Genomic DNA, 14,230 nt, shown 5'->3' on the forward strand with positions numbered 1-14,230 from the left:
ATCTGCTGACAAGGGTCTAATTCATACCTTGCCCCTCCTTAGGATTGTTCTTCAGAGCGTATGGTCTAAAATGCTGTTACTCAAAATAATTTTAAAATCTGTAGAGATGTGGCTTGGTTTTAGAGCCCTTGCAGAGCCCAATAAATGCCACCAACTTTCTTTGATATCTTAATTTGTTTAAATTATCCCTTGTTTTCTAGGAAAGGGCTAGTAAGGACCTGTGGTGATGGTAGTTTGGTTACCCACCCCAGTCTTTTTTAGTACCTGGCTGTTCTTCCTGACGGACTGCTTTTTTGAAAGCTCAGTTCAGTCCCCTGAAGATCAGCACCCAGCCCTGTTTGCGAGGGGCTGGGATATCCAAGACATCTCTAGTTGGGACTGACAGATATGACAAGACCTATGGGAGGCTTGTGTCGGTCAGGAGCTGCAAGTAGAGGCCAGGAGCCAGAGTCGTGCCCAGGGTAATTCAGATGATATGGTTGAGATGATAGTGTTGAGGCAAGCTAAGTCTAAACTGAACTTTACTTACTTTGATTTAATCCTGTAACGTACTGTGGACAAGGAGGACTGCCTACTTCTCCTTATAAGTCTTCCCTGTATCTGAGCACTGCTCTCTCTCCCACCCTCCGCCTAGTGTTCTCTAGACCAGTCTATCATATTTTTTCAGCCTTTCTCAACAGCGCGGTAACTCTACTCTAGCTCTGAACTCTACAGCTAGATCACCTCTTTCTTGAAGTATGTGTGGTGCCCAGATGGCACCAACTACTCCAGTTAGGTGTGAACAGGGCTGACCACCATGGCAGGTTTCCTTCAGTTGTCCTGTAGGCTGTTCTGGTCACACGTCCATCTGTTGTCGTCATGTTTCTGCAGCAGCTTGACTGTGTTGATCCTTGTTAAGGCTCTTCTCCTCTGGCAAAGAATTGCTACTTAGGCAGTTATTTGTTCCCTCGTGTTTCTAGAGTTGATTGTTCCTGCCTAGGTCTAAAATCTGGCACTTCTCCGTCTTAGATTGCATCCCATCTTTATGTAGTTTTGCCAGTTCAGTGTGATTTTGAATTCCCATTTTATCTTTCAGTGTCTCCAAGGTTGGTGGTAGTTACGGATCTGACAGCATAATCTTCATCACAACGTTGTTGTTTTTTAGTTGTTTTTTAATTGCTTTTTACACTCCAATACAATCATTTCTGTGGTGCCCACAATCTTCAAGTACTGTTGTTTGTCAGAACTCTTTGGAAATCTCTTACATTATGCATGCAGGAAAATGTAATCATATGAGATGTAGCACGTAATTCCAACTAAAATAATTGTTTTCCATTGGAACGTCCTCTTGGGATGCTTCTGCCTAGTGATAGTAACAGCTTCAAAGGGTGCTAATTACAGCATTATTTTAGATATCTGCAGTCTTTTTATAAGCTTATTTTCATTTTTTCTCTCCTAAAGAAAAGAGCGATTGGTGTATGTGGGTATCAGTATTGAGAACATCATTCCACCTCAGGTAAGTTACCGTTTCTATGTTGTATTATTGTTTTATTTTCCAAACTTCTCAGGGAAGAAGTTTCTCGGTGGTGTGTTAGAAGTGCTAGTAGCATCTTGGAAAGAAAAATCAATCTATCTACAGGTCAGAAATAATTCTGGACTCCTCGTTTTAGACTGAGATTGAATTTAGCAGAGAAACCAAGGGAATTTTATGTTTGTTAGAGCCAACTGGTGCCACACAGAGTCCTCTGTCAGTGAAGGATCGTGGGATCACCCCCCTACCCATTACAGTTGGGTTTTGAGTGCTCTACCATTCTGTAGCTTATAAAGGTGGGAGTCAGTTTATTTAACTCTGGTGTCTTCTGTGTAGTTATTAGGTCTGAGGTAATTGTCATAGCTTTCCTTTGGAACTGATGGAAACATATTTCTGGCTTATGATTCAGAGGGAATATGTACTATCTATTAGAAGCATAACATTTGCCTCCAACAAATGTTTATTAAAGTCACATGTGGTTAAAAACTATTAAACATTTAATGCTTTATTAATAGATTCTTTTATATGGTTTCCCTTTACAAAGGAGGAAGAATGTTTTTATTCATGTGGAGAACAGCCTCTTTTCACTTCTTAAATATGTTTTAAAGTGATTCTCTTGAAGTCAGCCAAATGCCATCGTCCGAAATTATATCATGTTCTTTGTATGAGAGCTTAAAATGAAACTTTTGTTTGTTTTAAACACAGGCTTTCCACTCTGACTGTAATAAAGCCAGCTTTCTCCCCCTCTCTCTGGATAACAGGAAAATGATAACATTTTACAAACTTGCAAAAGAGTCTATGGCTGGGAGCAAATATTTGAAAAATTCAGCCTGGGGGCAGATTTTTTTTTGTTTGTTTAAATTAATAACTTGGAAACAATATCATAAAATTAACATGTGTGGAACTTTACTGAAACTGCACCGTGTAGAAGTGTCCGTGTGCTCAGTAGGTAGAGATGCTAGCAACAGTTTGTTCAGCTGCTGCATTTACTAGTCCTGGGAATATCACCTAAGGCACGATGTCAGTGTTGTGGTATAAACACAATGATACCCTTGAACTTTGAAATCTCGTGAAATTCCGTAGCCGGTATGTGCAAGCGTTCACGTGAACTCTGCTGTAACAAGTCATTATATTTGAAATCAGAATGTGTTGTGTTGGGCCTATGAGCTTTCTAGATCATATGAGTTCAGTCATAGTGAGTGTGGAGGGAGGGGGGAGATGAAGCTTTTTGACACTTCTGTCTTGCGTGAACAGGAGCCAGAAATACCTGAAGGTCAGGAAGAAAAGAAGAAAGATTCCAAAAAGCCAAAATCAAAGCTGCTTGAAAGGAGGTCTACCAGAACCCGAAAGTGCATAAGCTACAGGTCAGCAGCTTGTTTAAATAGCTTGTAAAACAAAGAAAAGTCACGCTGTTGTTTTCTTTCTCAAGCAACCCACCACTTCTCATGCACATGTTTACATTTTAAAGAGAGGCCCAACTAAAGTGTCTTTGCTTTTTCCTATGAATACTGGCTAGGCTTGGTGGTTGTAAAAGCATATGGGGTGGTACAGTGAAGGGCTAATGCATAAAAAAAGTAAAATGTATATGGTACTTTGTTCAAGAATACTGGAGAAGGTTTTGGTGTTACTGCAGTTTCTGGAGTAAGTTAAAAAGCAGGTGAATCATGCCTCTCGTTTCTGTTGAAAGGGTGACATGCTAGCATCTGAAGGCCTTAAATTCATCTCTCTTTTTATCTGCCCTTACAGCTTCTTTACATGAAAGGGGCGTGAAACTTAAAATGCAGTTAGAAGACAGTACATCTAAAAATGGTCTGTAACTCTTTAGAGAAATTGTGATAAAAATGCCATTAGTGAATTAAAATTCCAAGATATTTAGACTCTCTGCGTTCTGAAAGTAGAATAGGTCACTAAAGTGTCCAAAATTCAGCATGATCTTAATATTACCTTTTGTCCTCAGTGTATTACCAAGGTGTTTTATAAACTATTTTCTAAGTGATACCTTGAGATGCTCCATATCCTCTTCAGTCCGCCAGGCAAGCAGGCTGCCTTTTGGCATTAGAGAAGAATGCAGTTGCCTGAGAGCTTTTTGTCTCCGCTACGTTAGGAATATTTAAAAAAAAAAAAAATTATTCTCTTTCCTGTACTTGCTCTATGTAGACTTTTATCATCAAAAATTAGAACACTACAACTTTCCAAACCTTCCAACAATAACCGTGACTAAACTCACAGTCAGTCTGGGTTTGCTGTTGAGGAGAGGCACAGCGTTTGCGTACACGGAGTTTTCCAGCCTGCTCAGAAAACTCAGTCTGACCTTGCTTAGCTGTTGCTTTTCAGTAACTTTTAAAATTAACAGCAGAAACCAACAGTAATGAAAATACCATTGCTGCTTTGGGAAATTAAGTATTTCTGTGAGGAACATTACGCCACAGGCAAGATTATATAGATTTGCTGTTATGTTCATGACAGATCAGGCAGCGTCTGAGCAGGAGGAAGAAAAAACCCCTTGCCTGTAGGGTATCTGGCGTGACTTCAGCAGGACACATGTTGTGCAAAGACAATCATTTTTATTGGAAATAATGTTTCATATAATGTTCTGGAAAAATCAGTCTTCTGATACAGAATGATAGAGTCTTACAGACTCCATCATACACGTAAGTTTGAGCTGACACGTGTCTGTATCACTTCAGATTTACGTGTCCACAGTGAAGTCCTGCTAGTGTCACTGAGAATTGTGTCTGCTTTCCTTCAGCGGGGGAAAATAAATGCTAAATGTCTTATTTCACTTACAGACAAATCTGTATTGTGTAGCATTCTGGTTCTATAAAGATACGAAATCCCTTTGTATCACCCGGGTCATCTGTTGAGTCCTCTCTTGAGCAGGTTAGCAAAAATCTGCGTGATGAATAAAGCAGCAGCAGCAGAAATTATGTTCCATTACACCTAATGGACGAGCAGCTGTCAGCTCATGTTTGAGCTCAGGTTATTTGTTAGCATTGATTTGAAAGTGTTAAGTGATCTCTCACATTTTAAAGAGGTGAGGTTTTTTAGCAGCGTGGAGGGAAAATAGTGTTTGAGTAATGTGGAGCTAATCTTATTGATGGAATAATTTCAGAGTTACTTCCTTGCTGGGTAAAGCTGCCTTGAACGTGACATGCAGTTGTTCTTAGGAGTATAAGGAAAGCAGAAATCTGTTACCTTATTTTTAAAGGAGAAAGTGTTTTATACTTACTATTGGAATAGAGAGTAATATTAAATCTATTCTTTCTTGTTCTGCTGGGGGTTACTATGGAGGACCAAGATAAAAATAGCTGTAATCTTTCTTTCGTGACTGAGAAACCAAATCTTTAATGAAGTATTGTCCAATTGTTAGTTGTTTGTATCTAAAAAAAGTTAAAATATTTTTTAAAAAATGAGAAGAAGAAAAACTCGCATCTAAATAAAATGTCTTTCCTATATAGTTAAATAAAATTTGTACTTTTGCATGTTATATCTCAAGGCACCTATTTGGTGATACAGGTAACAATCCTTTTTTACGGGATTTGAATTCATAACTGAAGAAACAGACTGAAGTCATCTGTGTAAAAGGCCTGGATCCTTTTTCCTTCATTTGCTATTCCCTCCAAACGAGTTACTCAGTGTGCAAAGGTTTACACACCTTTATAAAAGCTGCTGCAGCACAAATGTCTTCAAATATTTTGTTTTTGTTTGCCCTATTTAGTTCTGTAACATTATAGCTTATTTGTTCAGTTTAGGATGTTGCAGATCCATAATTACTGTGAGCTTTAAGAGGAGAAAGAAGCTATTTGAAGGAAGTTTTCAAGAAAATTTAGACAGGATGAGTAATTTGACTTTAATGGGTGCTTTTCAGAGAGTCTGTTTTGCAGATTGGTAGTGTGTATGTCAGGAAATAAAAGGTGTGGAAAAAATGACTAATACTTCATCTGAAAAATGCCACTGATACCATCTTAAAGAACTTTCATTATATATTGTTAAATTCAGTGGTATGTCATGTAAAATGAAAGTGGTTTTCTGTTCACATGAATCAACAGTAAGACAGCCAGGCAATGATAAATAATGTGCTAGCAAGTAGAAATAAGAAACACACCTTTTAAAAAATGGCTATTTTATCATCAATCCTGCCCATTATCTTTGTTATTTTATTATATATCCAGCCCATTGCCCGTGCAGTGTGATTTCCTAGAGCAGTTTTAGATTTTGAGGTATGTTTTTGTAATATAAATTAATTAGGGTTCTCTTCAGAGTAGTAAATGAAAGCTGTTACTTTTAGGTTTGATGAATTTGATGAGGCAATCGATGAGGCAATTGAAGATGATATCAAGGAGGCTGATGGAGGAGGTATGTTTCTGACGTTATTTGTTATTCATTGCAATGGTGATAAGAAGATCGAGACCAAATTTATTTTGATACGAAAAGCAACAAATAGAATTCTCTCCCTTCAACTTTGTAGTTTACAGTTTTTACTGCTGTATTTTTGGAATCAAACTACGTAATTTCCCTTGGGAATGGCCATCTCAGCCTGCCATAAGATGCCAAAAAGTATTTGGTCTTGATAGTTAAATTCAGCTTGTGCATGTTTTGATATATGAATGTAGGGAGTAAGCATGGCAAGAAAACTCTTTAAAATTAATTTGCTCAGTTTTAGATTTGAGATTGGCATAGCAGCTAGTGCTGTTGACGTTTGCCCCCTGTAAAAACTGGGCTTATAATTGGTCTGCAGTTGGACCCCCTAAAGACTGGGTCTACAACATCATCTTAAAAATGTTAATTCAGATCTATAAACACTTCTCAGTTGAACATGAATAAAGTGAAATTGTGTTCTTTGTTGCCTGTTAAGGCAACATAGGGGTCCAAAAGATGGAGATGCAGATGGCTGCCATGAAATGTTATCCCTCAGGTGTTTGGCTTGTGGCATCTCCATCAAGACATGAGTTTTCAGAAGCTTGGTGGATGTTTACAGACAATCTGAGAGTTGGGTGTCTGTGGGTATGTAACACAAGACCCATAGAATAAACATAACTAAGTCTCCACGGTAAAACCAGCTTTTCAGAAACTCCACTCCCTGGCCAGACAGCAACTTAAACACTTCATCTCCCAAGAAGATTATTCAGCATTGTGAAGAAAATGTATTTTCTGGTGTCTGTTCTACTCAGAAGGCACTAGCGTTGGTAATAACGTGGGTTGGGGTTGAGTGTCAGAATGCCAACACTTACCTGCTGTCTTCTGCGTGGACCTCAGTATTTCCAAGTGACCACAGCTGGGGCTCTGTGTGTGTCAGGAACAAGACTCCAGACCAAGTCTTGCATGACAAAAAAACATTCTGCTTTACAGAAAATAAAGCTAGAGGCATGGTAGAAAGATATGTATAAAGTTAAACAAAACCCAAACTTGCTCTTTTTTCCCCTTTCTGTAACTGAATTCAGGCATTGGCAGAGGCAAGGACATGTCTAACATCACGGGTCACCGTGGAAAAGACATTTCCACAATCCTAGAGGAAGAAAGGAAAGAAAACAAGCGACCACAAAGGGCTGCGGCAGCACGGCGCAAGAAACGACGGCGACTAAATGACTTGGATAGCGACAGTAATCTGGACGAAGAAGAGAGTGAGGATGAATTCAAGATCAGTGACGGGTAGGTCTGCAACTTAACTTCCACCACAAGGCACAGCGCGCTAGGCTGAAACGATCATTAGGAGCATGTGCCCAGTGCTGGAACAGCACTGCACGGTGCCAGCAGAAGTCCTGCTGGCCTAGGGGAATGTCACTGTGCTGGAAAAACTGCACTCCAGATCCGTCTGCTGAAATCATCCAGTCTGTATTTTAAGCAAAACATGTTCTGGAAATGTTACTGGTATTTTTGAGGCCACACTGTGGGGTTCTGTACACGGTTACGTTAGCAAAGGAGCCAGGCGGGCTCAGTTCTCTGATTGATGTACGTGTCTAGCAGAAATCCTTAACAAAGATGTAGCTAAAATGAGGCTGGTTGTTTCCTTTTGAAAATATGTCCTAATTTCTGGGGCTTTTATTGGGCCTGATTGTTATTTAGAAATTGGAAGAGTAAAACGTCCCCCTTTAGAGCATATAGAACCTAACATGCAGGTTCTGAAACAAATTCTGACTTCTGCTCTCTGGGAGATAAGAGTTTGAAAACAGCCAAAGAAGTGGTTTATACTGTAGAAAACAAATATGTGTCATGTGAAGGTTTAAATGCTAAATGAGTATTTCTCTGGCTAACTGAAACTCTTTCCATGGGATTTCTCATCCTTCCGTCTGGGGAATTCCTAACATTAAAAAATCTAATAATAATTTTAGATGTCCTGTATGCCTCAGTGAAGAAACATAATGGAACATGAGGTCTGGGCTCTTTACCATCAACATTTAAAGCTTTACACCAGTCACTGAGTCAATTTACAAAGTGTATGGATAATCTATACAACATAAATGCAAATTTTGAGCTTTGTTTTTCACCTGTGACCATGGTGAGGACATTTCAGTGCACCCTGAATAGTTGAGCTAAATGTGCTGGAAATTTCCAATCGATGAGCGTAGCTTGTGGAAATCTCACAGAATTAATAGCGCATTGATCTGTTAAAGTGTGCTCATGCATTTTCAACTCCATCCTCTGCTCAATGCCTTCTGGATGTTCTACTGGAATTTACATTCGGCTGGCGGCCACATGCAAGTGACTCTGTACCTCCAGTGCTCAATGGTTTTTAAAAAAAGCGTTGGCTCACTTTTGAAATGATGGGAGCTGATGACTTTGCGAGATGCACGTTTTGCATTAGAGCAGTAGTTTTGTGTTAGGACAGGATATTCTAATTCTCAGACATTGTGTAGGACAGGGCTTGGCTTGTGAAGGGGAGGTCGTCTCTGCTAGAACATGGGGGGTGGTTTTCAACCTCCACAGGTGATGCTCATCCGTAGTTATTGCTGTGCAGATGTTACGCTGCAGTGTACTACATGAACACTAGAATCTGTCCTATGGAAATGGCACCTGCAGCCTCAGTTTGACAGCCTGTTTATATTCACCTGCTGTTCTAACCTGCTGTGTAATGCACTGTAAAGCTGTATCCCAGGCAGACAGCTGAAACCTAGTATCAGCAACGGCAGCTTGCTCTCTGGATCTTTACTCTGCATTATTACTATAAAAGATTTATGCATTTTTTTGTGTAAGACAATACTTATTTTGAATATATCACTTGCTTGTAAAGTACAAGTACTGTTTCAGTCCTTTGTTTCAGAATCACAAAATCATTCAGGTTGGAAAAGACCCTTGGGATCATCGAGTCCAACCATCAGCCCGACTCTACAAAGTTCTCCCCTACACCATATCCCCCAGCATCTCATCTAAACGACCCTTAAACATATCCAGGGATGGTGACTCCACCCCCTCCCTGGGCAGCCTATTCCACTGTCTGACCACTCTTTCTGAGAAACTTTTTTTCCTAATGTCCAGTCTGAACCTCCCCTGTTGCAGTTTAAAGCCATTCCCTCTTGTTCTGTCACTAATCACCTGTGAGAAGAGACCAGCACCAACCTCTCTACAATGTCCTTTCAGGGAGCTGTAGAGAGTGATGAGGTCTCCCCTCAGCCTTCTCTTCCTCAAACTAAACAGTCCCAGCTCCTTCAATCTCTCCTCATAGGATTTGTTCTCCAGGCCCTTCACCAGCTTCGTTGCCCTCCTCTGCACTCGCTCCAGCACCTGATATCTCTGTTGTCTCTGTTTGAACAGATCTCAGGACGAGTTTGTTATATCAGAGGAAAATCTGGATGAAAGTGAAGATGACCCACCATCAAATGAAGACAGTGATTCAGAGTTCTGTGCCCGCATATCCAGGCGTCACCTCTCCAGGCCCATGAGGCAAAGCAGGAGGTTACGAAGGAAAACAGTCAAGAAAAAATACTCTGAAGATGATGAAGATGAGGATTCTGAGGAAAATTCAAGCAGAGAATCTGGTGAGTATAAGAAGTCTTAAGATATATGAAACACTCTGTACTGGAGACAGGAAGAGTGGAAGTCTCAGTTTCCTGTCATGAACTGACACTACCTTGTTTGCTTGCCTTGGAAACTGGTATTGAGTACTAGGTTCTTGGCATTTTAAGTAATTACATATTTAAATGAATGCTTGCGCTGTGATTCAGAAGGCCCCCTTTGTGGATAGTTTCAGCTATGCCATACCTTCCTGGCGGGCACATGATTGCAGGGAAGAGAAAGGATCGAGGCAAAAATGTACTTCTTTATATAGCTACTTGAAGACCTTCTGAATACCTTTGAAAAAGCTTCTGAAAGAAACATTTTCCCTCGCTTTGAATGGAAGAAAATTCCTTCAGTTGTGTGGCATTCTGTGTTCTCTGGCAGGCTTGAAATCAAATGATAATACTTTGAATCTCTCTCTTCTACAATTATCCTTTTTGAACTTTAGTAACTGAAGACTCTCACATCACAGAACCTAATAATTCACTTTATTCTGCTTGTTCTTCAACCAGTTCATTTGCTGGTTGCACAGTTTGGAGTGTGAGAATAATACCTGTGCAATACTTAAACCTTTTCATGATTGGCATCTTTCTCTGAAGACTGTCCTCCTTGTTTCTGTTTCATTTGAGACCCAGTCCTAGAAAGTGCCAGATATATAATCACTTATTTTTATTTATTTTTATTGTGAATTTAAGGTACCAAGTACACTGGAGCGTTAACTTACTGCTGTGTGTGTTACCTTCCCAGTGTTTTATCTGTCTCTCTAGAATATGGATGATGAACATGTTGGAGTAAGTTGCTTTGAAGTACTGGTTTCCAAAAGGAGGGTTCATATATGGACATGAAGATAGCTAAATGCACTTAAAATAGTTGCTGTCTTCCTGTCCTGAATGCGTTACTGCACTAATTGTGAGCTGTTACTGATGAAGATACTGGCAGAAGTCTAAAGACATTGCTCATCTATTTGATAATGCACAGGAGCAGCTATTCGTTCACTGGTGGACACACATGTTGTGGATGAAAGTATTAAGACTGTAACGATGTAGCAGCAAATGAAGATTATTAATGACTAGCAGCACTGAATCATTAACCAATTTAAAGATTTACAAAATAATTCAGTAACGTATGTTATGATTTCAATAGTGATTTAGCTACAGATTCGAAGATGACAAGATTCACACTAACTTACTGTGCGGTACCTTAAATCTATACATGTGCATTCACAAATACAAAACGTACAAACACACAGACAGAAGTATTTGGATCCAGTAAAATATGTATGTCCCCACACTCATGAAAATGACTGTGTATACCTAAACACATCGGTAAGCAGAGAGAGTGGGTGAGAGAAGCTCGCTCAGAGTTAAAATTTCCCTGCTCTCAAGTTTAGAGTAAATACTGAGGCTGCATCGGCATTCCTTGGTGGGAGATAATTGAGAGGGTTGACTTCGCCCTGGCCTCCCGTTGGCTCTAACGGCGGACGATACCTTAAGGTTTTGGGTACCTGAGAGGCGTCCCAACCCAGGGGAGATGCTGGTCACAGCCACTTCATCCAGGATTGCTCAAAGGGTCTCGCTTGGGGTCGCTGTTATAGGGTCCAAGATAACGGACTTTTGTCAGGTGCTTTTCACTCCAGCCCAGCTCCAACAATGAAGTATTCTGGTGTCTTCTCAACTTGATGGGTGTGTGATTCTGTAGGAGATGATGGGCTGTTATAACCATTCCCAAGGGACAGGGAGGGCAGAGCCAGGCTGTCAAAGGGCACCTTAACGCTCCGTTTACTGCCATGAGCAGCATTTACCTCCCCAGGTTGCTATGTGGCCCGGGAGGAGATGCACCACCACAACACATCTGTGATAAAGTCAGCTGATTCCAGCATTGTGCCATATATATCTAAGAGTATAGTCTTAACTATGTGTTTCTTTTACCCTGGTTATTGTCCCTCAGGATCCTGCTTTAAGCCTATTTTGAGGTAAGGAGATAAGGTGCCCTGCAAGTGGCTTTGTTTTCAGTCTCCAGAGATGGAGTTTCTTTCTGAAGGTGGTGGTTCTTGTTGACTTGCTCTGATTCTTTCTCTAATATTTTAGGAAGTAAAGAGGATGCCACTTTGATCTGTGACTCATGTCAATCGCTAACTTAGGAACAGTATGTGACATGTATAGAAATGTATCTTGGGATAATTGTTCTGGCACAGCTCAGTGAAAAAGCACCTAAAGTTGATTCAAGGCTATTTTCAGCTGATGTAAATAAATTTAATTCTTAAAGACACTAGCTGCTGTAGACTGGTGCAGGAAGAACTGTGAATGACGGTAAGTTTCTTCTATACAGTTTCTGTTTTAAGCAAACTTACAGTTGAGTGAGATGGATTTTTGTTGTTAATTTAAATTGTATAACTCAGCTCTTAACCTGGAGTTTCATCTCGTCAGTGGTTTTTCATCTACCTAATCTTAAAAGGGTTCAAGTAGCGTACGATTTATTTAAATTTTAAAACCAGAAAAGACTTTCCAGTGTCAGTGGTAATGTTCATCATCAACTCCAATTCATTAAGGTTGTTTCAACTGTCAGGAATTGTAAACGAGGTGTCTTTGGCACCAGTAGAGATGAGGGAATAAAAACACTGGAATGAAAACATCTTCTGGAGGATTCTGAGGGAGACGGAAAAAGAATTTGTGAGAAGATTATAAAATCAACCAACTCTACACTGGCAATGAATGGGGGAGCTGATGCATGAGCCTGGAACGGGTCAGGGTGATGAGGCATGATGATTGGGACTCCTGTGCTGGAAGAGCATGTGGTTTTATTGGTGCTGGTCTAAAGCTTATCTAAATTGTGCAGTTTTGCTTTAATGGAATAATTCACGTCACTGTTTTCTTCTGTACAGAGAGTGGTGATTACACAGATTACAGTGATGACGATTACCTGGAAACTAGGAGGAGGAGATCAAGACGGAATCAGAAGAGACAAGTTAATTATAAGGAAGATTCAGAAAGTGATGGCTCACAGAAAAGCGTCCGATATGGGAAGGAGTTAAGAAGAGTTCATAAACGCAGGCTCTCCACTTCAGATAGTGAAGGTAAAATAAACAGTCCACCGTTTGCAGGAGCTGGTATGTGTCAGCATTAGCATGAAGAGAAAAATGTATGTAATTCAGAGATTTCAGAGAATCTTTTTTCTAGAGTTCCTTGATGTTTCTTGGAAACTGTTTCCTTCCGAAACAGTCCACTGGTACTTCATGGTGCGCTGTTACAGTCACTTCTCAAAGTCATCGTTGTCCCTAATCCTGACTTCCAGGTCTGAATTGACTGTGTCTGGCACAGAGTGCTGGCATTCCCAAATTGGCACGAATGTTACTGTTTCACTGCTTTTCTGTTAAGAGGTCACAGAGCTTCATCCCACGAGTCTTTAAAGATTCTCTTTTGTAAGAGAAAGGGTGTTACTTCTGGTGCCCTGATTGTATTTGTGCTGGTGGTTAGGACTCATTCAGTGTCCTGTTTTGAAGGCGCTGTGATAAGTACAGAGGAAGCCTGCTCTCAGTAATGTCACTCACACCACAGGCGACTGGTGTGCATTTTGCTGTAAAATTAGCTTCTACAAAAGCAGACCACTGACTTTGGGTGCTTTGCATTCTGGGCGCGGAGCTTATGAGACCTTAGGTCCGGCTTTCAGAGACGCTGAGCGGTACTGGTGGCAGTGGATGCCAGGCTTCCTCAGAAAATCAGCCGGGCTTGACAGGCCGAGCACCTCTGATTTGTAGGTAAGTTTTGGAAGTGCTGGCCCGAGTTTACAGAGCGTTAGAGGGTCCTCTTAGATGAAGGGAAACAAGTATGTAATGCAACTGTATAGTATCTCAAAAAGTTAATCTTATACTTGAATACAGTCTGTTCTCACAAGTAGGATGTACAGGTGCTCTGCTAAGAATCTGCTCTGTGGTGGCTGAAGGTTTTTGCTGCCTGCACTGGTGCCTTTAAACAGTGCTGACTGACGGTGTCTTTTCTCCATGACATCCCATTTCTTCAGCTATTTTTGGTACTGTCTTTTTGCATATTAAAATCAACACCATTTAGTATAATTCCAGTACTCCCAAAGTTCCCACAATGTGTTATAAAATACGTAACAGCGTTACTGGAAATGTAATTATAGTGAAAATACAGGAACTCTGACAGAGTCTCTATCAACTTGAACCTACGTTAAATAACACCCTTTAAAATGACAGTTCATACACGTTTCTAGTGGAAATCACAAGCAGACATCAAACGGTGTTTGCCATTTGATGTTTCAGTCTGTGTCTTTTCTCACCTAAGCCATCGAAGGTCAGTGTAAAGGCTGTCAGTGTGTAGGCAATATTCCAGTTTGCAAAGAAAAAAAAAACCAAAAAGGGGCCTTTCATTGAAGGGCAGCAAACTTCAGGTGACAGTTAGGCAGTGTTCATATGCTTTGGAAGAAGGTGTGTATAATTTGGGGGTGGCAGGGGTATACCACAGTCATGTGTGTGTGTATATATATCTTTTTATGATAGTGCAGCTGTTATTTGGGCTCAGTTTCTGGAAGGGTGTAAAGCAGGTGCTGTGAGATCAGGGATACAGTTCTGCGTTATTCCCAGCATGCAGTTATCCCTTTCAGGGGGGAATACCTGTGTCGCGGATAAAGGTATTAACACAGTAATGATTTAACAGGAAATTTAGATTTATTAATAAATAACAGCAATTGATCATTTACAAAATAATTCAG

General features: G+C 40.4%; 1 protein-coding gene across 1 annotated transcript in view; it reads left to right on the top strand.

Annotated features, from left to right (window-relative positions):
- RSF1 (remodeling and spacing factor 1) overlaps nucleotides 1–14,230 on the top strand; it is a 68,873-nt gene that overhangs the window by 45,100 nt on the left and 9,543 nt on the right. Inside the window, exons 10-15 of the mRNA XM_074860433.1 lie at nucleotides 1,441–1,495; nucleotides 2,765–2,874; nucleotides 5,799–5,866; nucleotides 6,952–7,159; nucleotides 9,260–9,483; nucleotides 12,384–12,575. Coding sequence (XP_074716534.1) covers nucleotides 1,441–1,495; nucleotides 2,765–2,874; nucleotides 5,799–5,866; nucleotides 6,952–7,159; nucleotides 9,260–9,483; nucleotides 12,384–12,575 — 857 coding nt within the window. The remainder of the gene's footprint in view (nucleotides 1–1,440; nucleotides 1,496–2,764; nucleotides 2,875–5,798; nucleotides 5,867–6,951; nucleotides 7,160–9,259; nucleotides 9,484–12,383; nucleotides 12,576–14,230) is intronic.

The sequence above is a fragment of the Strix uralensis genome, chromosome 2, assembly GCF_047716275.1.
Source record: "Strix uralensis isolate ZFMK-TIS-50842 chromosome 2, bStrUra1, whole genome shotgun sequence".
Lineage (NCBI taxonomy): Eukaryota > Metazoa > Chordata > Aves > Strigiformes > Strigidae > Strix > Strix uralensis.